The sequence below is a fragment of the Tauraco erythrolophus genome, chromosome 1 (genome assembly GCF_009769465.1).
Source record: "Tauraco erythrolophus isolate bTauEry1 chromosome 1, bTauEry1.pri, whole genome shotgun sequence".
In the NCBI taxonomy this organism is placed as follows: domain Eukaryota; kingdom Metazoa; phylum Chordata; class Aves; order Musophagiformes; family Musophagidae; genus Tauraco; species Tauraco erythrolophus.
The window spans coordinates 117,721,123-117,748,449 of NC_141465.1; the positions used below are offsets into that span (position 1 = coordinate 117,721,123).

The 27,327-nt window shown below is 42.0% G+C and overlaps 1 protein-coding gene across 1 annotated transcript; it reads right to left on the reverse strand.

The window, feature by feature from the left end:
- Window positions 1–4,877: 4,877 nt before the first annotated feature.
- Window positions 4,878–20,331, reverse strand: FDX1 (ferredoxin 1). Its single transcript, XM_086621642.1, has 4 exons — window positions 20,165–20,331; window positions 14,343–14,467; window positions 11,559–11,688; window positions 4,878–6,849 (listed from the first exon to the last, which is right to left on the reverse strand). The coding sequence occupies exons 1-4, from the start codon at window positions 20,329–20,331 to the stop codon at window positions 6,735–6,737; spliced, it is 537 nt and encodes a 178-aa protein (XP_086477768.1). The 3' UTR covers window positions 4,878–6,734.
- Between the last annotated feature and the right edge of the window lie 6,996 nt (window positions 20,332–27,327).

A 27,327-nucleotide genomic window follows, 5' to 3' on the forward strand; every position in this document is an offset into this window, starting at 1 on the left:
GGCAGTGGAACAGGTTGCCCAGAGAAGTTGTGGATGCCCCATCCCTGGAAGTGTTCAAGGCCAGGTTGGATGAGGCTTTGGGCAACCTGGTGTAGTGGAGGATTTCTCTGCCCATGGCAGGGGGGTTGGAACTAGATGATCTTTAAGGTCCCTTCCAACCCTAACCATTCTATGATTCTATGATTCTATGATTTTCTGTATAAATCCCTCAGCGGAGAGATATCCCAGTCTCCCGAGCTTTCCTGCCAGGACAACGTTCACCCTGAGTCAGCTCTGCTCAGCTTCCCCAGCCCTTTGCCTCAGAGGCTCCTGCGCTGCCCTTCTCCTCGAAGGACAGCCCCAGAAGGGCACGACACCTCCAGGCAAGGGACGCTGACTATTTTATCTTCTCCATGCCAGGGCAGAATGTGTTTTTCTTCATTTTCTGATGAAAATCCAATGGCTGTGATGATTGTAACAACTCAATTACACTGGAAAAGAAAAAAAAAGCGCTGAAATCTGAAGCAGAGACTCTTTCCCAGCCATCCCCTGCTGTGCTCCTTCCTGACAGTCATCAGTCCCTTGGAACTGAAGCACAGCCTGAAGGAGCCTCCCTGTCACTCCAAGCTACCATCTGCCTTGTCTCTGTGACACCATTTGTTTTCTTTCGCAGCTATTTTCATCTGTTGTTAAACATTCCTCTGAGATGAGACCTTCTACCTTTATCCCCAGCCAAAACCCATTGCTGGCTCCCTGGGTGGTACATGTCTGCCTCACTCCTAGATCCCAGAGGCTGCAGCTGCATCCTGGTAATCTTGCATCAGCAATCCCTCTCTTTCTTCCCTCCAGCCAGAGATTTCTAGGAAGGCAATGCCCCCCTTCTTCCAGACCGTTACCAGTAAAGCCTGTGAGCGCTCACCAGATCAGAAGCTCGTGCTGCCTTACCTGTACAAAGCTGGGCTGTTACTTGAGGAAGGGTAAAACAAGAATGAGCTGCTAACCCACCTCTGAACCTGCTCAGGTGCACAAGTACATCTAACTTGTCTGGGTATTTGTTCAATCCAAAACTGGACCCTTAAGGAGAGTCATTGTGAATGAAACATAGTCCGAAGGAGAAACATCATCTATAACCTGGCATTTCCTCCAGTGAGGCAGGATGGACTTCTCCAAACCCAGAGATTTCAACCCACCAGCTGCCAGGGGCAGTTTGCTGTCAGTTAGAAGAAAACCCACCTGACTGCAGCTGCATCCTGGGTACAGCTGCCGCAGGTGCCTGCAGGCTTCTCCAGTGCATCTGGAAGCAGTTCCTTACTCAGCACCAGCGTCCCATGCCATTGTCACTTCTCACGTGTAACGCACCCTCTGCTGCCTGCTGCAGCCCCGGAGGCACCAGGAGCACAGATGTCCCATCCCATCATTGCATAGTGGTGGGTTATGTGACTGACAGCTCATCCTTGCGAACAGGAAGGAGCTGAGGCACCATGACAGCAGGAGAACCCCCACAACTTCATCAGAGCTGGCTGAGCCCCTGATGGGGCTGCTTCCACAGGGAGCCGCCAGCCCCACGGTCAATGGGAGAGGCTGCCCACCAGCCCGCGGGGCAGACAGCCACCATGGTGTTTTCTGTGTGCATCAACAGGCATGGCCGATGCATGGCTGTCTGTGTGTCGGTCTGTCTACGGGACCATGGTCTCAGCCGCACTGCTGGCTGGGCATTGGCACCCAGAGCTGCGGCAGCCTGGCCTGATCCTGCAGTAGCTCTTTTCCACTGTATCACGGAACCTGCATTTCTTTCGCAGCCATAGACCGCGAAGCCGGCTCCACAGTTCCATGGGAAAGCTGTAGCAGAGCTGGGCCCGCGTCCACGGCTGCTTTAACGTGCTGCGCTGTTCCCACACCCGAACTTTAATCCCTACCAGCGCTGTGCTGCAGGGATCCACCACCTGGGGTCAGCACCGGCTGACAGGATTTCAGAGCGTATCCCGTTTTCTAGCACAGACGCACTCTAAAGGAGCCAGAAAGGGGAAGGCAAAAGCTCCGCTGCAACTGAGCGGACACGAGGAAGGTTGTACCGACTCTGTTCAAAACTCTTTTCATCCTTTGTCACCTCTAGCAGATGCGAGGGATGGACCCTAGTGCCTGTTTGGGGAAGAAGGGTTAGGAACAAGGGATAGCACCGCTCGCCTGTGGAAGCACACAAGCAGTGTCAGACAGTGCTCAAAATAATATTTCTGCTGCTGGGCTGAGGTCAAAGGAGATTCCAGAAGCACGGAGGGTGACCCCAGAGATACTTCTCCAAGCACAGCGAGGCTGCAGCTTTAGAGGAAGAGCTCGCGCCAGCAGCAAATGCTAAATCACTGCTGGCCAGAAACTACTTTTAAGACATTTTATGATTTGGACTGGTCCCTATCAAAAAAAAACCTTTAATTTCATAAAAAAGCAAGTGGGGGCCAGTAGATTAGAAAGGAAATCTCAGGGTTACTTTTAACACCTGTTAATTTTTTTTGTATGGACTGCACTCCTTGATGCTCTCCTGGCAGGGGAACAGGGAGAGGAGCAGCAGGCACTACAGCCCGCAGCAGCACACAGATCTACATGGCCACCCACAGAGGCAACGGCCCCTCCATCATGCAGGAAATCCCTGTTCCCCTTTCACATCTTGTTCAGATCATTTGAGGAGCAATCACCTACAGTTTTTACTATTTGATACCTCAGTGACTCAGCTTGAACATCTTTTCTCCTCCTTTGAATTTTTTTTCTCTTTTTTCCTCAATGTCTTCCGCGAGGGCAAAACAAAGTCAGGCTGTAGGGATTCTCCATGCCCTAGCCCAGACCCATGAGCAGAGGAAGCACTGCCACTTCCCCTGCTGCTTTTTGGAATGTGGTCTTTTTAACTTGCCTCCAACTGGGATGTGAATTAAGTTTGGGCACAGCTGCCTTAAGTCTTCTGGAGCCTTGCAGCCAAAAAATGGTGAACTTCAGATTTCAGAGTTTTTCTGCCCAACAAGTAACAAACGGTCTGCAGAACAAGCCTTTTCCTCTCCCCAGTGAAAGCTTGTAGTCCAGATGATGGAAATTTCCTCCAGCAGAACAAGATGTAGCTATGTGCAAGTGCAAGGCACCTCCTTCTTTCTCCTTCAGACATCACACAAAATCGCACACAAAACATCACAGAAAGGGAGACAGTGACTGCTGGCTTCTGTGCCTCCTTTGGTCAGCTTCCCTGCCCAGAACAGAAACCATCAGGACCCTGAACACAACTGGGGTTTAAGGAGGTGGAGAGGAAGGGAAAGGATATGACCTAGAGCCACACAAGCTCCCCCACACTCTCAGAAAGGCAGAGGGGACTACAAGATCTTTTTTGCCAGAGGATGGTTTTGATCTGGCTTCCTCACAAAAGCAAGCAAATCCAAAGGGCCTTTTCACCCCCAGGAACCAGAAGACAGCACCACCACCATCGCCCTGCTCTGTTGTGAATTAAAGGTCTGTTTCCAGCCCAGACTGAGAGCATGTTGTCAACTATAGTTGAGAAGCAGAGGGAACAAAGTCGGTTCTGATTTTCTCCTCATTTTTGAGGCGAGAGACAGAAGAGACTCACTGACTCCATGTTTTAACAGGGAAAGGAAGTGCTTTCTGAAAAGCAAATTACCTGTAACCTTTATTTGGACAAGGAAGTAAACAAATATTTAACTAGTTTTGATGCTTTAATTGTGTGTCATTGCATAATAATTCATACTTACACTTGAATGTGCATCACTAACTGCTAAGTTCCATTTTACACCCAAAAATACATTCAATGGTTTGGAGAAAAAGGGAAGAAAAATCAATACAAACAAGGTGTGTCAGAAAGTGATATAAAATAAGATTTATTTGCAAATCATTTTGACAATAAGGAAACAAGTGTCCGAGTTGTGTGTTTTGGGGATTACATGTCAGTTCCTTCACCTTCTGACATTTCCATTTGCACTCAAGATGGGATACCTCTAGAATTCAAAATGAGGTTTGAAGTGTCCTTTTTTGCCTCGCTGTGCTAAATAACTCCTTCCACAGGCACACTATAGGAGAGTGAAAGTCTTTGCAATGAGAATCTGTCACAGGAAACGCACAACGAAACAGCCCTGGCTTAGAAAGAAAACTGTCTCATGAGAGCTGTTTCACATTTGTTTAACAGAGTTAAGCGCTTCAAGACTGCCACAAGGAGAAGTGCCTGGTGCTATACATAAAAAAATAAAAATAAAACAAAAACAAAAACCCCCAAACAAACAAATGCAAACCAAAACCCAAGAAAGCCCCAAAACCCAACAAACACCACCATCTATCCCTAAACCCCACAGCTATACTGAAATCTCAGATTTCTTTCTGATGTAAGAATGCATAGTACATCTTGTTATAACCCCAGTTCCCTCTCTTGGAAGCTAGACAGCTGCATCTCATGCAAACCAAAAAGGTTCAGATTTAATAATAATTACTGTATGTGGATACAAAAAGGCTAGAAGCAGAAATTTTCCAGCTACTGCAGCGTCCTGTGAAAGTTCTTTTTCCCATGCAGGCTAGCTGAGAAACAGTTTGAGGTTTTTGTAAACTAAGATTTTATCTTGCACCTGTAGCTTGTTATGCAGTCTTGTTTATGGCACACTGGGAAAGTTGTTTTGAAATGGGTGTTGTAGCATTTAGCCAATCACTCTGGGAGGTGGATGGTCAAGCGACCAATTGCCTTGGCCATCCTGGTGAACCATATTATATATATATACGGATTTGTAATTAATAAACGGCTGATGCTGCTGCTGCCGCTGCTGCTACTGCTGCTGCTGCTCCTGCTGTTGGCGTTGGCTCTTTCTCCTGCACCTGAATTCTGTGTCGTTCTTCTCTCCGTCCCCGAGACGGCTGCGACAACTGTATATAAATGAACTCAGACAAAGGCAACACAAAGTGAGAACTGATTTACCTTAGCGCCTGATTGTGAGAGGGTAACTCCCAAATTATGGTTAGTCACAACAGCTGAAGAGGAAGACAGCAGTATCTTCAGAATATTTCTTCAATTTATTTCCATCCTTCTCCCTGACCTCAGTCTCCATCTCTCAAAAAGCCAGGAAGTTTCAACTCTGAAGTCATATTTTGAATTAGACAAGATAGGAAGTGTATTCTGAAAACCCTATATGATTAAGTTCTGAGCAGATCATATTAAACATACCTTGTTTTCGAGGAAAGTCCAAAGTGAACACCAGGAAACAAAGTAACAGCTACTCAGAGAGGAAATCTAGGAATCTGACCTAGATCTATTTTCAATATAGTTTTAGAAAATACTTTTTTTTATAATAACGAGAAACTTCTTTCCTCTTTATGAAGCTCAGAATAATCCCAATATTTGACACTGGAGAAATAGTATTTCTTCCCCTCTGCCATAAATGGAATGCAATAATAATGCATAATAATGCAAGAAAAGATGTCTAGATGTCATTGTCACCAGTTCAAATAAGGCATTAATGAATACATTAGATCATTCAAATGTAAATAAACAGGTTATAGATATTTAAAAAATGCCCGAAATATGAAAATAACCTTACAAGGCTAACAACTATTGTATTGGTCACAACCAGTTCATTTACATATTTAGGCAACAAAAACTGGAGAGAATAATAAAGTCTTACAGATATGATTTTATTTTGGTCTACTTTAGGAAGACTAAACCAAGATCCAAATGAAAACTCTCCATCACCAGTCCACATGCTATCCCACCACGGAGGTCTCCCTATTCCTTCCGGGCAACCTACTCCATCTTTAAGGAATAAATATACTTAGTCATTTCATATCAACCACTACTGAAATGATCCTGAGAGCAAGGCCCAGAATCTAGGAATTGTTTCAAGCTGAACACCCTAGCTAGTATCAGAGAGCCTCCTGAGCAAGTTCAAAACTAAAAAAAGTAGAAGATCAAGATTTCAGAATAAACAAACATTGCCTTCTTCAATCCCAACTCAGCCATCTTCAGAGAACAGCAAGAATTTACAATTACCACCAGCAGATACGCTCTCCCACCAGACAGCTCCAAGGCTTTACTCTTCTAAGCCATGTGTATCCCTGTACTTGTGGTACAGTCAAACATATGTATAATTAAACTCAGGTTTATTGAATTCTATTTGGGCAGCAGAGATGCACTGCAGCAACTAAGCTGCAGGTGCCAACATTCTGTATCAGCCCCTAGATTTCATGGTTTTAACAATATTTTTGCAAGACAAAATTTGCCACATCTCATTAAGATTCCAAAGTTTGGAAAATCCCTACCCTGAAAATCCACTATTTGCTGAGGAAGTATCGTATTTATTGAGAAAGTGAATTAGCTCTGAGCAAACCATCTTTAATGACAACATTTTATGAAGACTCCATGCAGTCTTTGAAGTTTTGTTTTCTAACATATCCAGGTTTGAAACCTAGAAATGACCAGGGTTTTTTTAGAAGAAGTCTTGTAGAAATGACCCACTTTTCAAACGTCAAAGGTTTTGGCAGAATAATGTTGTATGAAATCTGTAATACACTTGCTAATGTTTATAATCCAATGATCAGTTATAAGAAGTATTATTGCATTTTAAGCGTAAAAATATAGGAGGTTCTATAAAGAAAATTAAAATAGCATTAATCTAATACTGATAATCATATAAAATAACTCACAATTATGTAAGTTTCCATATTTAATTACACATTTAAAAATAAGTTATAAAAATAATTAAGCTCCTTTAAAACCCCTAAGATATATTCTTTTAGGAGTTTTTACTCATATCTACTGATTGTCTAGCATCAGCAACAGCTTCTGGTACTCGAACAGTCATATTATCCATCGATTTCTTCAAGCAGATTTGGCAGCCTAAACGTGATCTGTAAAGAAACACAACACTGTTGTTAGTTCCAGTCAATCATATATCTAACAGTATCTATCTCCTTATGCCTCCAACATTCCGCCATCCCAAACACATCGTGATCTAGAAACAGCCACTCTTGTGCACGGATGGCGGGCATCAACACAAAGCTACACGTGGCAATAATCGTGACCGACGGTCAGTAACAGAGTTCCGTACATTGGAAAAGTCATACACCGAGTACCTCCTACTTGCCGAGACAACATATAATAAGGGGGACTCTTCCATTTTCAGTGGTTTGCTAATAGTTCAGTCAAGTGCAGGGAATGACACTTAATCTCCCAAGGGAGATGTGGTGTCTCTGAAGAGATGAAGGCAATGAATCTGAATGAAAACCTCAGAGAAAGCATAGCCTAACTCATCCAGGGTCTGACCGCAGCCCAATGTTTTCAAACTAAACAACTCAAGATTGGGTCATTAAGCCAGAAAGGTAAGAGTGAGAAGATATGAAACACAGAAGGGAGAAGGATGAAATATTCATGGCACCTGAGGAGATGCAATTCTTCATTTTTCTACCTATCATTCAGCATGAAAAAATCTTGGATGTGAGCAATTAAAGTCAAAAGATTTAACATCATCACAAAATTCTGCAGACACCACAAGCCATTTTTATTGCTGAGATATCTCTAATTCAATGTCCATACCTTGGTATTTCAGCATAGAATACTTAAACGTCAGCAAGGATGGGCAATGTTCTGTAGCATCAGTTCAATAATAATTTATCAGTATAGGAATGTAGGCAGAGATATTATTAAAAAATGGTACTATATTAGTATCTATACAGAACTCTTTCAAGAATGTAGTGATCAACTGTTGTTAAAGTTTCCAATTCAGTACTGTACTCAAAAGCAATACTTCTACGGAAATGACTGCATACATCAACTTCAAATTACTGGAATGTATGTATAAACACATACATTACCAGAAGATTTCATCTCATGAATATATGAATATACATCCATAAGAACAGCTTTAGAAATGCAATGTATTAGAGAGATGTGATTTCTGATATTTATATGTAGCATTGCCTGTAAGGTTTTACTTTACCGAAGTGTCTGTTTTTCACTGAGGACCAACGCTAACTGCATGTGCACTCTGTAGCGTGGCAATGGATTTACTTCATGTGAAATAACACTGCCCTTTGTTTTGGGCCTGCTACACAGCAGTACAAAGAACTAGGCAACACTAAATAATACTGATAAAAACTACCTTTACTCAAGTTCTTCCCCAGCCTTTACAATTTTATAGATATTTAATCACATTCCCCCACCCCTCAAAGCTGCAGAAGCTTAGACAAGATGATTTAGTCACTGCCTGCATGAAAGCTATTTCCTCTTTAACCATTTCTATAGGCCTTCCATTTCTTTCCTTTCACTCTACAAAAAAAAAAAAACCACAAACCACAACACAAAACAAATTCCAACAAGCAACAAAAAAAACAACAGGAAGTCAGAAATGCACAAGTATAAAGATACGGTGAATACCTATTTCATCATGTAATAATATTCTCTGGTTTTCTACTTGTTCCTACCTAATACTGTCAGTATTCCATTTACCTTTTTGAGGTATTTTTTACACCAAACCTTAAGCCGACATTCCTGGAAAGACACTAGCCAGGTGACAGCCTATTTCAAGCATGCAAAATTACCACTGTTCTACTCACCTCTCCATATCCATCAATCAGCACCTTTTAACATCAAGTATCGTTTCCCATCACTCAATGGCACAAGATCCTTCTCCATGTCTCCATAAACAGTTTTTGATTTTACCACACTGAGTAACATAGCACCATATGCAAATCTTACTCTTCACCTCTTTTCCCAGGTCTTTTGCAAATACACTCACTACATAAAACCTAGCACAGACCACTTCCAGATCACACTGTTGATCACATGCTCTTACCAGACAGCCAAATAATTCTACTCCTTTAAAAGACGAATGTGGAGGTTCTTTTTAACCAGTTACTTATCCTTTACGGGGCCTTTGCTCTTATCCCATTGCAACTCAAAACTTAGTGAAGGATGTCTGGACCTAAGTGAACTATATGAACCATAAGATCTTTCTTCATGCTCACTGACTCATTTGAAGAACCCTCATACCTGTTCCTTCTCTCTACAACAGCTCTGTTTAATTCTTTCCTTACCAGTATTTAGTACAAACTATAAAAAAAACAACTGCCGTAGATGCACAATTCCTGTGTCCACTATGGAATCAGACTCACTGTTCTCCAGTTCCAATGTTCTCATTTTAAAAGTTGGGTTAGTACCTTCCATTTCTTTGATGTGCAAGCAGTTTTAAACCAACTAATTAAGCCTTACAGACAGTAGTTCAGAAAGATCATGCTGAACTCCTGTAGAACTCTGGGGTGGATGCTACCTAGTCATTACCATTTGTTACTATTCATTTTACTTATTTGCTGTAACACTACTTGTATGGATGCATCAGATTGGGACAGATACTCCAGGAAGCCCTTTCAGTGCATGGACATCCTGTAACATCTCTGGAGACAACAATGCAAGATAAAATATAAATCAAAAATAACGTAAAAGCAAAGTTTAAGTGCACCTTCTACATCACCTATTCATGCAGACAAATTTCCCACTGCTGAGAGAAAAATATTTTTGTTTCTAACCTACTTTTTAGCAATCTGTTTCTCAGTATTCTTTCTGAACATTTAACTTGCCAGAGTTTGCATCTCCCCTCTCTTACTGCCTTTAATAATCTCTACTGTCCTGTAGTTATTCAAAACAATTTTGTTTTAACCTTTTAATTAGTTCCTCATTTTAAAAAACATTTAACTTTCCTGGCAGCAGCTAGCTGAAACTTTCCAAATCCAGAAAGTCACTGACAAGAAGAAGCTTTTATCCTTATACCTATGACAGAGCACAGTAGTGGATTTCCACTACCCAAATTTGTATCAGCACAGCAGATCAAGTAAGCTGCAGCAAATGTCAGTCACTTAAAGCTCTGTCTTTCAGAAAAGTTTTCCCCTCACGCATATGAAAATCCTGGCCATAGGAATAACACACGATGTTAGGATAACCTGAAAGTAGCAACAAGAGTCTTCAGAGGTCCTAAAGCTTAATTTAGTCCGAAGAATTTTGAGAGAAAATAATAGAAATATTTCAACAGAGAGGTCTGGCTTTCTACTGTTTTTCAGTTCTTCAGTAAAAACTCCTTGCTTTAAACCTTTAACTGAAAGACAGCCAAAGAAAAAAGTTTTTATTAGATTGCTGGCCTCCAGAGCTACTTAGTAATCGGTTTGGTCCGGAACCTAAAAGTCCTACAAGAATTACCATAATTCTCCTAAGAGTAACAGTTAAGTAAATTCACAATTAATAGGCTTATGATTTTTTCAAAATTGAAGATTTTTTGGGGAGACAAGAAAAAGGCTAAAACAAAAGAAGTTGAAACAAGTTTCTCATAGCTTGACTTCTTTGCCTTCACAACCTCCCAGAAAAGTTAACATTTGTTTGAAGTGAGAAAAAGGGGCACCCTCATGTAGAAACAATTAGTACAGAATTCCCATTACGGGTATAAGGAAATAAACAAGTTAATTCAGAGTGCTACTTTGCAGAGAAATAAAAACAGCTACGCTATACAGGCCAGGTATAAAGCCCTCTGACATCATTGGAAAGATTCTCAAAAGCTTCAACAAGCAGTTCCACTGAAGCACGAAGGAAAGGGCTTACAAAACCTTGTAAGGCACAGCTGCCTACTGTTCACCTGGGTATGTTCTACAAGACTGGCATACACGTAGTCTGTAAGCAGTGCAGCCCACTAGGAACAGGTCTGTGACGCGGATACAGCACCCTAATTACAAAGCATGTGATAGCGGGGGAGATGTAGAACAGAGGGTTACCTTAGACTACTGCTAATCCAATCCTACACATCGAAATGCCCATTAGCAGTTAGAGCACACCTGGGGGTTAGTTTCACCCAAAAGCCAATCTGATTTGTCTGCTCCAAGAGCATTCTGACATGATTCAAAGCATGACAAGTGTGGACACTGCCATATGGGACACTGTTTATCTTGGAGAAGGCTCGAGGGAAGGATTTTATCAATGTACATAAATACCAGAGAGGTTGTGGAGTCTCCATCCTTGGAGATATTCAGAAGCTGTCTGGACATGGTCCTGGGCATCAGCTCTAGGTGGCCCTGCTTGAGCAGAGGGTTGGACCAGATGACCTCAAGAGGTCCCTTCCAACCTCAACCCTTCTGTGACTCTGTGAAAAGAAGATCTGACCAAAACTAAAACACTAATGTAAACACATCCATAAAATACATTAACTAGCTACAGACTAATGGAGACAGAAAACAGAGGGAAGGGAAACAAGAACAAGAGAATTCACACACACGACAGCAGCAGCAAAGTTTTTGTTGAAGGAACTGCGTTTTTGGTCATACTTCAGTATCTGACGCTTCTGCATAAGACACCTCTGAAGAGCAAGTACTGGCAAGTGCCACTCTTCAGTTTACAAAAACAGCACCAACACCTTTTTAATATAAATTCAGATAAACAATATTTAAACTTGGCAGTCCCATTTGTGTAACAGAATCCAGCTATTCATTAAAAGCTTATTAAGGCATTCTAGGAATACTGAACTGTCCCATCTGCAAAACCTTCTTTCCATTTTTTGATGCAGTGAAACGTTATGTTGACTTACGTTTCTGTGAGGCCGTATGCCAGGTCCAGCATGTCCATCTCTTCATCAGTAATTGCATCTAGTTTCTCAAATATGTGGTCTTCGAAGATTAAATGACAAGTTGAACAAGCTAGTGTCCCTTCACATGCACCTAAAGAAAAAAAAAATCAGGATAACAGAAAATCCAAGTTTCAAATTACAGCAGAATTTCAGAAGAAATCCTTCATATACGTGTTTGTCTCGTACAAGAAGTATCTGTTGATTAGTAAAATTAATGTTTCATATATTCCCATATTCATATATCTACTCTGTATTCAACAGTTCCTACGATATTAAGATTTACTTGAATGCTGTAGTTAATTAAAATACTTAAATAATTCCCTTTCTACCATTTAAAGTGAGAAGTTTTCTACTGTAAGTTTGCAAAAGCAGACAACGCTGTCAATCAACACTACCTAATTTATTTCCAAGCTTGATCCTTCTCTCTCTCTCTCACGTGGTTTTGAGGTTTCCTCAAGAAGTTCAACAGAAGGCACCCACTACACAAAAAATTCCTCAGAAGTATAGGAAGGAGGGATTTTATACTTAGTATCTCTTCTTACTCAACAGAACACTAATTGACAGCAACAAAGGTAGTCAGGCTAGAGAGAGATGGTTTTCTCTGTGTTAAAGAGGCCTACACGTGTCACTAGGCAATCCAGCCCAAGCCAAGGATCTAATACTTTGCTACGGTTGAACAAAACAAGCATCAACTCGATTTACCTGCTACAGCAGTTAGGTCATCACAGGACAGGAAAAGTTTAAACACTAACAAATTTGTCCCTGCACTGTCTAAGGCTGGCACTGAGTTCTCCACCTTGTTGAAAAAGAAACATGCAACTTCTAGAGGAGAAAGTTGAACTCATCATACTTGTGTGGAGATTGGAGTTGGGGCACACAAACCCCCTCCTCTGGTTTAGACTGAAAGAGAAGCAGGTAATACATTAGCTGAGTTTCATTTATTTACTCATTTCCAGGGAAAGGAGAACCAAGAGCACTGTGACCACATCACCTTTGTACTAGTACAGAAACAAAGGGAAGCAAGGCTGCACGTATAGCCACTGCTCTGAAAAGAAACGGTGGGATTCATCATCAGGCCACAAGAACCACACAGAAAGCACCGTGCTGTCACATACAGCAACGGTACCAACAGCACATATTCAAAGTGAACATGACACTGCACTGGAAGACTTGATTATTATAATATATTGAGTCTTCAAGTACATATAAATGGATGTGAAAAAGTAGAGTTTAAGGCAGTGCCAAATAATGTAAAATTTGTCATATCAGCAGTTTAAGTGTTTTAATGTTGGGGGTGAAGAGGAAAAAAAAAGAACACTAACCAGTCTAATTGAACAATGGAAGGTCTTTCTGCAACTGTAAAGCTAGCAGTGACAAAGAGTGCAGCTGAATCACTCAACAGTTTTGTATGTCTTTATACAAAGGTATTTCTAGTATTATTACTGCACATGGGATGCCCCCTAGTGATACAAGTAAATAAGTAAGATTTATATTTTACATGTTTTTCCCCCCACTTCCCTCATTACTTTTTTCTAAACACAGAACATAAATAATGCAGTATAAGTAATGTAAAAATGTCTCTGCCCTAGTATGTTTCATTAGCAAATGATTATTGAAATGGGACTAGCATATGTTGTTACAGTACTTCCAATTTTTAGTTTGGCTTCTGTTTATTGACAGCATTATCTTTTTTTTTTTTCCACTTTACCACAATGCTTTAACATGGCTGATATTCACACAACCAGACAATATCTGCTGTAGAATATAAGCAGACTAGCCATAAGCCTATATGACACATTTAATAAGTGATACATAAAGCTAGTTATTCCCAATGCACAATTCTTCTTCCCCAAATATATGCAACTCTAGACATGAGTTGTCTCATACATAAGTGTGAGATTTAAAATCTCACCAAAGATTTCATTACTAGCTGTGAAATTTATTTGCACTTCAATAAAACACACCTCAGGTTTTAAACTACGCTACACCAGTCTACTTATTTTTTCCTCTAATTGCTCCATGCTATGCATTCAGTCGTGCAAACTGTATTTTCACTTTCTGCTTTAGTTTATACTATTAATTCTTAAGCTCATATTCACGTAAATACATAACCCGAGGTACTTCACTGCCATTACCAAATACCACTGCTTTGCACAGGCAGAATCCTACAACTTCAGTGGAACTAACTACGGGCAGTGCAAAAGCCTGAAGGAATAGGGAGGTGTTATAGCTTCCTCCTATTTTGATTTTAAACAGAACTTGTACAGAGTTAAAATTGCACTAGGGCATTGGTCTCCTTTACTCCAGCCTTTTAATAAGAACTAAACTTTTTGCTTTTCCCGGCTAACTGACAGATTTGATTGTTTCTTCCACTTAGGACTCTAGTACTACAGCAATTCGTACTACAAAAGTCTGATAATAAATACAGACAGTATGGCAATACCGAAGGAACCAGACACCGTTAGAAATACAGTAGTTTTGCGTTGCCTCCAGAACCTTTCAGCTCAGAAGAGTCTGCAGGTGGCACCTTTCAGATTCCACCTTGACAGCACTCTGTCCACATTCCCCTCCTTTAACATTCAAGCAAGGCTCACCTCAAATATTTTTTTAGAACTTGACCCAAAATATTCTCAACTATCTTAAGAGTCTTTTCCAACACAAATGATTCTATGAATATTTATTAATATACTGGTAATAGAACACAATTTCCAGACATTGAATACAGTATTCAGTGAATCTACTTACCAAAACCATCTATGTCTAGATTATTATCTACAACAACATCCAGCAATGAATCTCCAGGTTTTCCTTTGGCTGTTAGTTTGTCACCATCACGATTTATGAAATGAACAGTTATTTTATCTTCTGAGCTGAAAAAGAAAAGCATATACTGGAATTAAAGAATTCTAGAACTTTTTCTATCATTAAAACTGATTAAATACTACTAAATCAGTGATCACTATCAACTCTAAGAGCACAGAAACCCAAGTCATTGGCTTTTAAAAGCTGTAACAGATACAGGCATTTACTGCTGTACATTGAAAAAAAGAGCCATAAAAAACAAAGAAAAAAACAGTTTGTGTTTAGTCACTAGAAGCTATATAGGATCTTGATGTTTTGCCTTTCCCTGAAGAGAGCCAGAGTTATTTTACTTAAGGCACAGTATTTGTAGTTTTATCAAATAAAAGACCTTATTTTAAATGCTTCCCTATACACCTTCTGTGGACTCTTGCTCTGGATTTAGGAAATTTTAATTTTTCTCATCATTATCGTTTAGGACAAATTTCAAGTTTTCCCATTTCTCCTTGGAGTTTAAGACATTTTACTTCATTAGTTCCAAAATGTAATTCTCCTCTCCTCCCAAAAATGGAAATACTCCAAATGCATTCTGCTTTTTTGAGCACAGATTCTCTTAGGATTTCACAATGTAAATATTAATTCTAGTGAAGCTCAAAATTTTGATATTGGCTTCAAATTAAGGTTTTGTATTTTCCTGCTTTGCTTTTCAGACAATTATGTTCATTTAAGAAAAAATTTCTTAAGACTAACGCTTTTAATATGGAAAAAATAGAGGGTTTTTTTGTTCCATATTATGTTATTTCACATGTAAATGAAACAAAAGCTTTTAATATACTAACAAATAAAATACAGTTTGTTTGTTTTTAAACAGATTGTTTTCTTTCCTATAGTAAGTGTACAAAACAAGAAAAACTTGTTGGATGGGCAGTGAAGAAACCTGCCAAGAGATGAGACATATAAATAGAACAACTGAAAGATAATGTAGAAATCTACATTTCAATGTGAAATCCATGTTTAAGAACAGCATGCTTAGTATTACCTTTAATCTTTTTAGTAACTGTGAGCAAAAATTTGAAAGTGGCCATACTGAAACATCAGCAAACAGATTATTTTTGGAACTGGCTGTAAAAGAAAACGTGTTTTTAGCAATCCCAGTCCTAGCTTGTTTTGAAAAACAACATTTGTTGCTTTAGATTTAATATAGTTGCCACAACTGTAAGCTCAGTTGGCAGCAGTACACACGGTGATTCATTATGATGCCGTGTTCAATTCTTGTCATACCATCCCTCAGTCCATTCTCGGGAAGGCAGCTACAAGCTACTCTTAACTATAAATTCCTTCCAAAACTATAACTGATAACGAATGATTGACCTGCAGAATGCAACTGAAGCATGCACCATAATAAAATTCAGAAATCTTAAAGATATATCTTTATAAAATGCAATTAATGTTGTACAGTCATCTGTGATATCAAAGGACCACCTCCAGCAAACCGTTCGGGGGGGGTTTAAGTTACCACTCTGCTCTTCTTTTTGCTCCTCTGCTGTGCTAACACCTCCCACAGCACAACCAAGGAAACAAGCACCCACTTCTTAGATAAACTATCAGTGAAGGTAGTGAATTTTGTTCTAGTATAAGACTTACAGGTTTAGACTGCATTTGAAAAGGTATAGATTCACATTTCAACAGCCAAAGTAAACCACTGACAGTGTAATTTTAAACTGCTTCAAAAAGTCCTTCCAGAGCTCACTAAAATATACTTTTATTTACTGAAATATTTCTGTCAAATGAGAAACACAACCCCGACAGGAGACACAATGCAAGATGTACTGGCTCTTACAGGCATCCTCTGCCCATGGTATAGACATGGCAAGTACTAAATATTTGTTCAATATCAGAAACATACCCTTTCCCCTATTGTAGGATGAGACGATTGCAAGTAACATGGACCAAACAGTCAGATGTCTGGCCGTCCATTAGATCAATGGAACCCTTGTAAAAGACATCTCCCTCCCAGTTTTCAAAACACACCTGAAACTGTTTACACCTCTGATTACACTTTAATCTGACAGAAGAACAGTCCCACCCTCCCTCCTTTATTTCTTCCATCTCCAGCACTCACTGTCCTGCAGTAAACTGGGTCTGGAAACAAAACTGGCTGAAACCCAACCTTCACAGGCCAATGGCCATACAAATGTCAGAACATTACACAGTCAGATCTGCCCCTTATATGAAATTTAGATCAGTTTAAAACAATTCTGTTACTGCAACTTAATGATGCAATAACACAGTCTAAGCTTCGTGCTTAAACCGATCTCCTTCCAATATGAAAAAGTGGGTTTGGGTGATCCCCATTCCAAATTGCCCTGCCATCATCCTTACACCGGTATTACCACAAGTCAACTCATTTTGCTCATCTGGCTGAAAATCAACCCTAAAAACAAAGTAGTCCCAGCTGAACCAGCAAGCAAAACTGACAGAAACACCACCGCCCACGACAAAGATTAGGAAACAGGAGTTGGATCCCCTTTTCAGCAGTAACAATCTGACATTAGCTTCAGCCAGTTGTGCGTGGAACTGCACCCTGGCTGTGCATGCCTAACCAAGGCGGCAGGCAGCAAGGGGGCAAACTGAAGTACCACCGCTAAGTCACTGACTTTTGTTAAAGAACACTACAGTAATTAACAGGATCCACTCTGGTTGATAAGCGAAACTAAAACTTATTTATTTGTAACAGAGATAGCCTTCTTAAGCCTTCCAGTAGGATCTGGTTTTCTGCTATTGCCATCTTCACCACTCTTCACATAGCCAAAACGTTTAATTAAAAAAAAAAAAAATCACTGAGGCTTTATTATGCACAAGCCTGAGTAATGAAAATACTTTCAGAAGTGTGCGTACATAGTAATCAGACTAGTCAGACATTCGAAACTCACACTGTGCAGATCTTTTCAATGACTGGGAGATATCACTAAAAAAATAATAACAACCACACATGCATGAAACAATATTTAGGCTTTATAAATTTCAAGTAACATGGCTTTTGTCTACCCAGACATTGTTTGCATGAGGACAAAAAACCCCACCTACCACCACCATACTGTGAACTAGTCACAGGCAATTAACATGAAACATATGCCAGGTCTATACAAGTATAAATAGCCTCAGCATTACTAGGAAGAACCAAACATATTTTGTGTAATCTGCATAAAGCATAAATATCCCAATTCATGCACAGATGACCTCTTTTCACTAGGTGTAAAACACAATTAACTTCTTCACACCATTGCCACAGTACTATCACCTTTGTTACCAAGCTTCACTAGAATACTCTAAATTAAGCATACTGCAAACGCACAGAAGAGCACCAGAGAACTTAATGCTGTTCATTGTCCCTCCCCTGGGAAAAAGAGTAAGTACTGCAAGAACCCGAAAAAGAGCAAGTACTGTAAGAACCCTGACAGCTACCTCTTCCCTCCTAAAAGAAGTATCCTTTTGAATCTTCAGCTTCCAAGTTAAGAACCACCTCTTACATTCCTCCTCAAACAAAACATAAAGATAACAACTGTAGCCTGGTATTGCACGTGTAAGATTCATCATTTAATAAAAGATCTGGAAATAAACCAGCCCTACCTAACTGCCTGAAGCGTTTCATGAATGAAACTATTACACAGGCCTCAATTAAAATACACAAGTCATAAATCTGAACTAATCTTTAAAACACGTGGTAATTATGTTGCGCACCAAAAATACTGTACAGCTATCTAATCTGGTATAAAAGAATTCTGAGATAACTGCTCTTCACTATTAAATGAAAAAGGAAGATAATGGATGAAAATGGAGCAAGAGAAAGAATGAAATTGAAACGAAAACCTAACACCTGATGCTTCACTGAAACCCTTGGGAACTTCTCAACAGAATCACTGCAGCTGATGGTTTATACAGCTAGGTCTTCACCCTCTTGACTCAAATACAGCTAATTTTACATATACAAACAACTATGTATCTTTTTACTGGAATAACACTGACAGAATATATAAGGTTCAGGAATTAGGTCTCAAATAATGACATCCAAAATGGGCAGGACTAGAGAAAATAACTTGCATGTAAATGTAGAAAACACTAATATATGAAAGAAACAAGGATTTTCTCTTTCTCCCGACTCACTCAGCCAGGTTATGACATGGAGTGTATAAAAAATACATTTGAAATACTTGCTTGTGTGAATTGTTTTGCTGGTACACTTACGCAATGAACGTGAATAAACTCCAATCTCTATTCAGTCTGCTTGTGAAAGACCTGGAGGATTATCGGTGTTATATTACTATTTGGTAAGGAAATGTTTTCCCTTCCTAGTATTCTTTCTCCTCCCATTTTCACTCTGTTAAATAATTTCTATAAACTTTTAAAAATTTGACAATACTTTACAAAAAACCTTTTGATTTTTTGAATAAAAAACTGCTAATCAGGGACCTCAAAATAACTGACTGTCAGGGCACTCACTGAGCAGAGACTTATTTTTAAGACACTCGGCAGGGTCACTCAAAGAAGAGATCTAAACTAGCAGCTTACCTATCTCATATAGAAGTCTTCGACTAAAAAGCTAGTTTGCCTCTCCATATTAAAAGTATCTGCTGAAACAAAGTAAAAGAGCACCTATAGGAGACTTTAAAACAGCTTTGATGGCAAGAGCACTACCCAGTCCTTTGGAAACAGGCTAGGCTACGCTACTGATGTTGGACAGCTGATCACAGGTCCTGTTCCAGGTCAAAGAAACTTCTCCAGCAATCAAGTAAATTAGGCTTTTAAAACTATTGTATTTTAAATACTGAAACTGTAGGCTTTGACCTATCTTTGAATAAACAAGCCACAAGGCCATGCACAATCAAAGTCTTTGACTACATATACTAAATTTCAAATCATGGGCTGTGCAATATTAACTGTGTACAGATGTAATGCATTTTGAAACTCCTACTCATAGACACTGGTGAGGAGGGGTTCTGCACACTTATACACACAAGTGCTCTTCAGTAAAGAAAAACAATACCAAAGGGAGAAAAGATCTTCAGTATTGTGCTCTCTCTGATGTGCTGTACTTCTACCACAAGCCCAACCAGACTTAGACCCAAAAAAAACCCCAAAACCAAGCACTGCACTGCATGAAAAAGCAACACTGATAAGGTCACAATCTATTAGAAAACTAGTTTGAACGTTAGGAACCCTCGTTTAGCTTTTCATAACGTTGTAAGCTCTGTCAACAGGGTTCCAGACCACACAGGCCCTATGGCTTATCCACGCCGCAGGGCGGGTGCGGTGGCTTACCCAGGCCGGCCCACAGCCCCCGGCACGGCCTTTCGGGACACAGCTCGACCCACCCGCCGAGGGCGCCCGCCCGACACCCGCGGGGAGGCGGCTGCAGGGTCCCCCCGCAGAGCGCTTCGGTGCCACCGCCACGGCAGCCGCGGGCGGGACGGCGAGAGCCGGGGCGAAGCGCAGCCGTAAGCAGCGGACGAGGAGGCCGGGACCTGCCCCCAGCGGGCCAGGGAGCAGCAGGGCCGGGACTGCGGGGCACCGCGGGCTGCTGCGCGGCGAGCGACCGGGGGAAGGTCACGCTGCGCCAGGCGGCCCGTGCCGCAGGCGGCCCTTGGCCCCGGGTGCCCTCAGCACCGAGGCGCAGGCAGCGGCCCAGAAAGGCATGGCGCTGCCGCGGCGGGAAGGCGGCCGCCGCCGTGAGGAGCCCGCCCGGCGCCTCAGGGCTTCGACCCTCTTACCTGAGCGCCGCCCGGGCAGAGAGGCTGAACAGCCGGGCTTCTCCCACGGCAGCGGCGGCACCGCCGCAGCCCGGCCTCGTCCCGGCTGCCGGCGAGGCGGAGAAGAGCCAGCGGCGGGAGGATGCGGCAGCGGCCCGGAGAAGCCGGGCCGGCCCCGGGGCAGCCATGGCGGCGGCAGGACGGTAGCGCGGGGCTTCCGCGTCGGCACCGGGGAAGGGGCGGGGGCAAAGTCCCACCGCTTACGCCTCTGGCGCGACCTGCGGCGATTCTCACAACCGTCTACGTAGCGGGCGTGCCGCCCCCTGTGACGGCGGTGAGCGGTGACCGGTGACCGCACGACGGGAAGGGCGGGGTTACGCAAAGTGCGCAGCGATGCGCCGAGGGAAGGGGCCGGGCCTTACGGAAAAGGGGCAGGGCGCCTCTCCGTCGGGAAACCTTGCTCCTGCCGTCTGCTGGCGCTTGCGCCTTCAGCGCCGGCGGTAGGGCGGTAAAAGCTCTTTGGTTCCCAAATCGAAGCCTTAGGGCTAGTCTTCCCGGGACGGTGGTCGCGTGGAAGCCGACACGTTGGGCCTGTGAGGGATTTCTTGTCATGGCTCGGGCCAAAGCGAGGGCTCAGCGCTGCCTGGGCCTCGGTGGGGTCCCGGGAGTTGTCACTGCATCCCAAATGCCCTTCTGGGGGGCCCAGTCTGGGAGAAGCTGGACTCCTTGGCTCCAGGCAGGGCAAGAAACGTGGCTCCAGGGAAGTGGAGCTGGCAGCTCAGGGGTCTCAGCTGTCTGCTGGGTTGTCCAGGCGGGACTACAGGGAAATTCCCAGTTCTTCATTACTGTTTCTTATGACAGAAGATCAACTGCTAAAACCTGGGCGTCAGTAAAGGAACAGGAATGCTATTGGAGGTTTTAACAGGAGGTGAGCATTCATGGTGAATGTCTCAGATTAGTATGTGCAATAGGAAATGCTGAGATTTCCCAAGCAATTACATATTGAACATGTAGACTTAATTTGGCTCTGCAATGTATATACATTGCTCTACAAGTTTTGATTAGGTGGTTATGTAAAGATGATCTTTAAGGCCTCTTCCAACCCATCAACCTGCTGTTCGCATCTAGATGTAGCATAGGATTTTAAAAGTTTTAGAATTACCTGGATATACAATGTATCTACATTTCAGCTGAAATGAGGTTGAGCATTTTTTCTAGGCAATTTCCTTAAAGACCGTACCTGTCACAGAGGCTGCAGTAACTTTACTGTGATACAGGCAGAATAGCTTTCAGTTATTCTTTGATTACTAGCAAAATAATTGTGTTTGTCCAAATATACCATTTGTAGAGTAATATTTTAAAAATATAACTGAAATCAATGCACTGAAAATGTTTATTAAATCATATATTAATATAAATGCCATTAACGTGAGTATATCATAAAGCAGTCACTGAAATAAATACTCTGAGGGCCAGATTGTCAGCTAGTATGCTGGTATCCCCTTACTCATGCTGAGCTCTTTTTCATTAGTTTTCACTCTCTTGTGATGCAAGAAAATGTGTCCACAAACAATACAGTTTATTTCAATATTGTCACTACAGCATAGGATCATATATGCATACTTGTAAGGCAGGATATAGCTAAATACATACAGCTTTATGTGCACTTCTAATATTGTAAAGCCAAAAGAGCACATCAGATAATCTAGTCTGACTTCAACCAGAAGGCTGATTGTCATAAGTTAGTGGTTAATGCAGGAAATAAATCCGAAAGGGACCCTCTAGACTTCTAATGTAAACCTTTGCTGTCACATGCAACTCAAGTAACCAAATATAGAAGTATTTATCTGTTTCTTAACATTTTCTTACTGGTATTAACTGCACTGAAAAACAGTCCCAAAATTTCACTCCTCAGAAGTGTAGAAGGGTAGAAGGCCTGATTGTTTATTAATTTTCAAATAATTAATTTTATTATTTTAATTCTTAGTATAGAATTTTTTATACTGATTTGTCCATGGCCAGTGCTGCCTATGAGTTTAAGTAGTTTTCATTCTTTGTGATATTCACCCATTATTTGTTGTACCCCCTCTAGCCTTTTTACTTTAGCCTCTGTTATACTAGTCTCCTTTCATAAGACAGGAAACTCTTACTATTCTCCTGATTATCCCACTGCGTCATTTGTGCATCTGTTAGTTTGAATTCACCCTTGTTAAACATGGGCGACTAGCTAATACATTTTCTTCAGGCCTTGTACAGTGTCTCTAATAGAAATGAGTGGCCCTCATACATCCTAGGGTTGTATTTGATTTTTTTTCGTGTACACATCACATTAGTAGCCTCAAATCATTTTTGCGATCAGTTAATAACCCAGATGTCCATTGTTGCTTCTCGTTAATGAAGCTGTTGTTAACACCAAGAGTTCTTGGTTCCCTCAAATGGAGCACAAGAAGCTCTTTGAACTCTGCTTCGACCTACTATCATACGGTATTTTCATTAATACACCATTTTCATCAACCAGGCAATTTCCATTAACCAACTTTACCCTCACATTGGACATGTTCCATAGCTCTGTTCCAGCCCTCAGACTGCCACGGCCCTGAGCATGTTACCCCCTTGCAGAAGTTTGGTGGGCAGAGTCCAAGGTCAGGTCCTTCACTGATAAGGGCAGTTGTGAAAAAGCTAGTAGCAAGGGCCTGCCTCTCCTTTCCCTTCAGAGCCACTTTTAAGCTGAGGCTTTACGCTGGCCCTTGCCTCTGCCACAGTGCAGCCGTGCAGCAGCTCTCTTTGGCATCGCCTGGCCCGGACCTGGACTCGCTGACTTGACATCCCGGCTTGGACCTGCCTAGTCACTGCAGCCCTGCTGAGTGACCACTGGACTGTGTTTCTGACCACTGTTTCTCAACCCAATCTTGACCCTGGCTTGCTGTTCCACATCCTGCCTCCTTGTTGGTGAGGTGACTGCTTTCACCTGCCTTGGTATTGCGCTGAGCTCCCAGAACACCTTCCATTGCAGAGCAGCTAACTCTTGCTGCTCCCTTGACACCCCCCATCCCCAAACACAGAACTTTCCTAATTAGAATCATAAAATCATAGAATCATAGAATGGTTAGGGTTGGAAAGGACCTCAAAGATCATCTAGTTCCAACCCCCCTGCCATCAGCAGGGAAACCCTCCACTACACCAGGTTGCCCAAAGCCTCATCCAACCTGGCCTTGAACACTTCCAGGGATGGGGCATCTACAACTTCTCTGGGCAACCTCTTCCAGTACCTCACCACCCTCTGAGTGAAAAATTTCTTCCTTATATCTAATCTAAATCTCCCCTCTTTCAGTTTAAAGCCATTGCCCTTTGTCCTATCACTACATGCCCTTGTAAAAAGTCCCTCTCCAGCCTTCCTGTAGGCCCCCTTTAAGTACTGGAAAGCTGCTATAAGATCACCCCGGGGCCTTCTCTTCTCCAGGCTGAACAGCCCCAACTCGCTCAGCCTGTCTTCGTAGGAGAGGTGTTCCAGCCCTTGGATCATCTTCGTGGCCCTCCTCTGGACCCGCTCCAGCAGCTCCATGTCCTTCTTGTGCTGGGGACTCCAGAGCTGAACGCAGTATTCCAGGTGGGGTCTCACGAGAGCAGAGGGGCATAATTTCTACATCATGTACACTCTTTGGGTGGGCAAGCTTGAAGAAAACAGTGGAGCACAATAGGTCAGGACAGGTCAAAGAAATAAAAGTGGAAAAGTGAAATAAAAGAGAGAAAAATTACGAACAGTGTGTACTTAACATCTCTCTGAATCTCACCTTGGTTGTGAGCAAGTTTTTGTTGCTTGTCTCTGTGGTGTGTTCATTCTGATAGGAAACACTACAAGAGGCGCTTCATCTTTCCCGTGTATTCGTATGGGTTCTTGCACGTTGGGGAACAGATGTAATATAAACTTTTTATTTATAATTATATCCTCCAGTTCTTTACTATTTTTTAAGTTTATATTTGTAGGAGCCAACAAACCACTAGATGGCAAACAATTTCAGCAAGATAATGCACAGGTATTCACGTAATCTTCTGGTGGAAGAGGCGATGGAGTGTAGCCCATGGAAATTCATAGAAATCTGGGGTGGTTCTTCTCCTTTTTGCTTCTCCCTCCCTTTACTCTTCTAGTGTTCATGAGCCAGGTGTGGGGTGGATTTGTAGAGCTGATCTATGCAAAAACTAAACTAGGAAAAGAAAAAAAAAAGAAAAGGAAGAAGGTTAAGTGTTTTTCAGCCATTTCAATTCCATCAACCAGCCTACATCCCCTCTCTGCAAACCAAGAAGATGTATTCTGGGAGAACAGCAGACCCAGCTTGGATTGTTTTATGCTGCTGAGGAAAGGTACCACGTGTTCTTCTATTTGTCATAAAATTCCAAGGTTCAGGATGATAAAACATTACGTATGTATACCAATGATCACCAGATAGTTCTATAAGTTACTACTGATGATCTGAGTCCTGGTTTTATATCTACTGGAGACATGGCATGAATATGTATTTGCAAAATGCAAATCCAGCTGATTAAGAGATTTTAAAAATAACAAATCCATCAAGTAATCTGACTTCTGTATACGATTAGCTTTTCTGGTCATTATCAAAGTTCTGTGTGAACATGTGTCTGGGTTTTCTTGGAAGCATTCCTTTCAGTTGAAATACTCAAGGACATCCAGAGAAAGGAAAATCTCCATGGTCTATGTGGAGCTTTGCTTTTGGGATCGTCTCCTGTTACACGGCGTGGGAGCAGAACCATCTCATCCAAAGTTTCTTCTCTAAGGTAGTGTGATTTGTGATATGCTGGGATTCTCCTCTCTATTTTTTGGCATTACTCTTTCAGTTCACTTCTCTGGCTACAGTTTCTCTTTGATTGCAAGAGTCCAACTAAGCCCTGACAAAAAGAGACAGGAGACCAGCAGGCCACATTATTTCATCTTGGCAGCCTTCATGTGACTCAGGGCAGGAGTGGTCATGTGAACTGCTGACACAGAACTTTTGCTACCTGTTTGTTCCCCTGAACTATGGCATCTCTTCAAACTGATTTTTCTATTTCTGAGACCGTGTAAACGACCAAGATCTTTCTCTCCACCTGCCTCTGACAGTCCAGTAATGCAGACCTTGATCAAGCAATCAAACTTACAAAAAATGTAGTCATTGATCATAGGAAGCTCCACCCAGTCAGAAAACGGTGGAGGTTCAGTCTATAGCTGAATGAGTAGGACACACAGGCTGGGCACTTTGTTGTTACCTCCAGCCCAGGAGCATAGGACTTGAGAGCAGTGAGGTCTGCAGTAGCCCATGCTTGAAAGAAGGCAGGAATGTGAAGAAGAGGTCATCTACTGATGAAGGATTGATGGATAGGTAAAATGCTCGTGAGGTGGTTGTTTTTAGTTTGAGAATTAAAGTGGTTTGTAAGCCTTTCTGTAGAAGGCAGGTAATCTGAGTAGCATCAAAGTTTATGTGTAGCTGCCAAGTGATTCTGTAGATAAAGGGAGATTTGGGAACTTTGGCACTTTGCTGGTGAGGATCCGGTAACCGTGGTGCAGCAGGGCTGCAGGGTGTTGGTTTGCAATTGCTTTGTCTTTGCTGGTTTCACTGTAGCACCTGAATACAGCGGGAAACAGATAAAAATGTTTGGAGTTTTGTCATTCAAAGAGGTGGAACACTGGAAATAAGCCAGAGCCTGGTGTTAGCCACTCAGAGAGGAAAGGTAAGGAGGTGGGTCTGTCTTACGACACGAAGGTGAATTACTGCCATGGAATTCCACTAAACTGTAAATAATGCATTGCTTCAAAGCTATGGTTCTGTCATACATAAGAGACTGTGAAATCTATGTGAGAATTTACATCTCTGAATAGGGGATTTTCAAGTTAGTTGTCTGAAAATCTTGATACTGTTTAATAGAAAGATGTGTGAGTTTTTCCACAGGAAATCTTTTCTTACTCTTCTGCATTTCTGAAATTCTTCTACTTCATGTATGCATAACATTTCATAGCAACAGCTTCTTCCTATGTGTCGTGGGTTAGGCCGCTCCAGCAACCAAACCCTACACAGTCGCTCACTCACCCTCCCCCACCCCAGGGATGAGGGAGAGAATTAAAGGAGAAAACAGGAAACCCGTGGGTTGAGATAAGAACAATTTAATACAGGTAAGTACTACACAGTGTAGATGCTCACCACTCCCTCTTATCCAGAGTCCGTCTCATCCCGAAGCTGCAATCCTGGATGAATGCAAGGCCCCAAAATAGAGAACGAGACAGAGAGAGCACTCTGAGAGTTCGAAAGTGAGAGTTCCAGAAGGGCAAAAGCCCTTTTTTCCGGCTGACCCTCACTTTTATACTGGGCATGACGCTGCATGATATGGAATACTAATTGGCCAGTTTGGCCTCAATCCTAAATCCAAGTACAGATCATAAGGAGAGTCGTGGACTCCCCGTCCCGGCCATGCTCTCCCCTTATCCCGTTGTGCTCCTGCACACTGGCAAGAACACGGCAAGCTGAAAAGTCCTTGAGATCTCAGTGCCAGCTACAAACATCAGCTTGCTATCAACATTCTTCTCAGAGCGAGTCTCTGAGTAAAACCAAAACACGGAGCTCTTCTAGCTGCTAAAAAGAAGAGCTAACTCTGTCCCAGCTGAAACCAGGACACTATGTTAAGTTGAAAAAGTGTGTGGACAGTTTAATGTGGAATTTTCAAAACAAAGCAGAATTTGTCATTGCTGAGTTAGAGCCAGAATTCCATTGTGAATATTCATCTCCATCATAGTGCATCTTAAAATGTGTTCAAAATACAACTGTATGATGTCACGAAAGGGAAGTCCACTGCAGACTATTAAATACAAAAACACTATGTCCAGCTCATGCCTGAAACCCTTGATCTGCAGGTTGTTGGAAGATGGGAAGGTATTCTGGGGAAGTCAGTGCTTGCACCATTCTCACACTCTTTCCCAAGTGTCGACTTTCACAGTTGCTGGAGACAAAATACTGGGCTTGAGGGTCCTTTAGTCTAACACGAAATAGACTCTTCTTTGGTCTAACTCCTTCCTAATTTTCATACATATAATAACACCTTGAAGTTGAAGTTGTGGAGTTCTTACTGGAGGACAGGATTTGAGGACCAAAATCCACCACACCTTCCCTGGTGAATTTGGGCTGGGGCAATCATTTTCACTA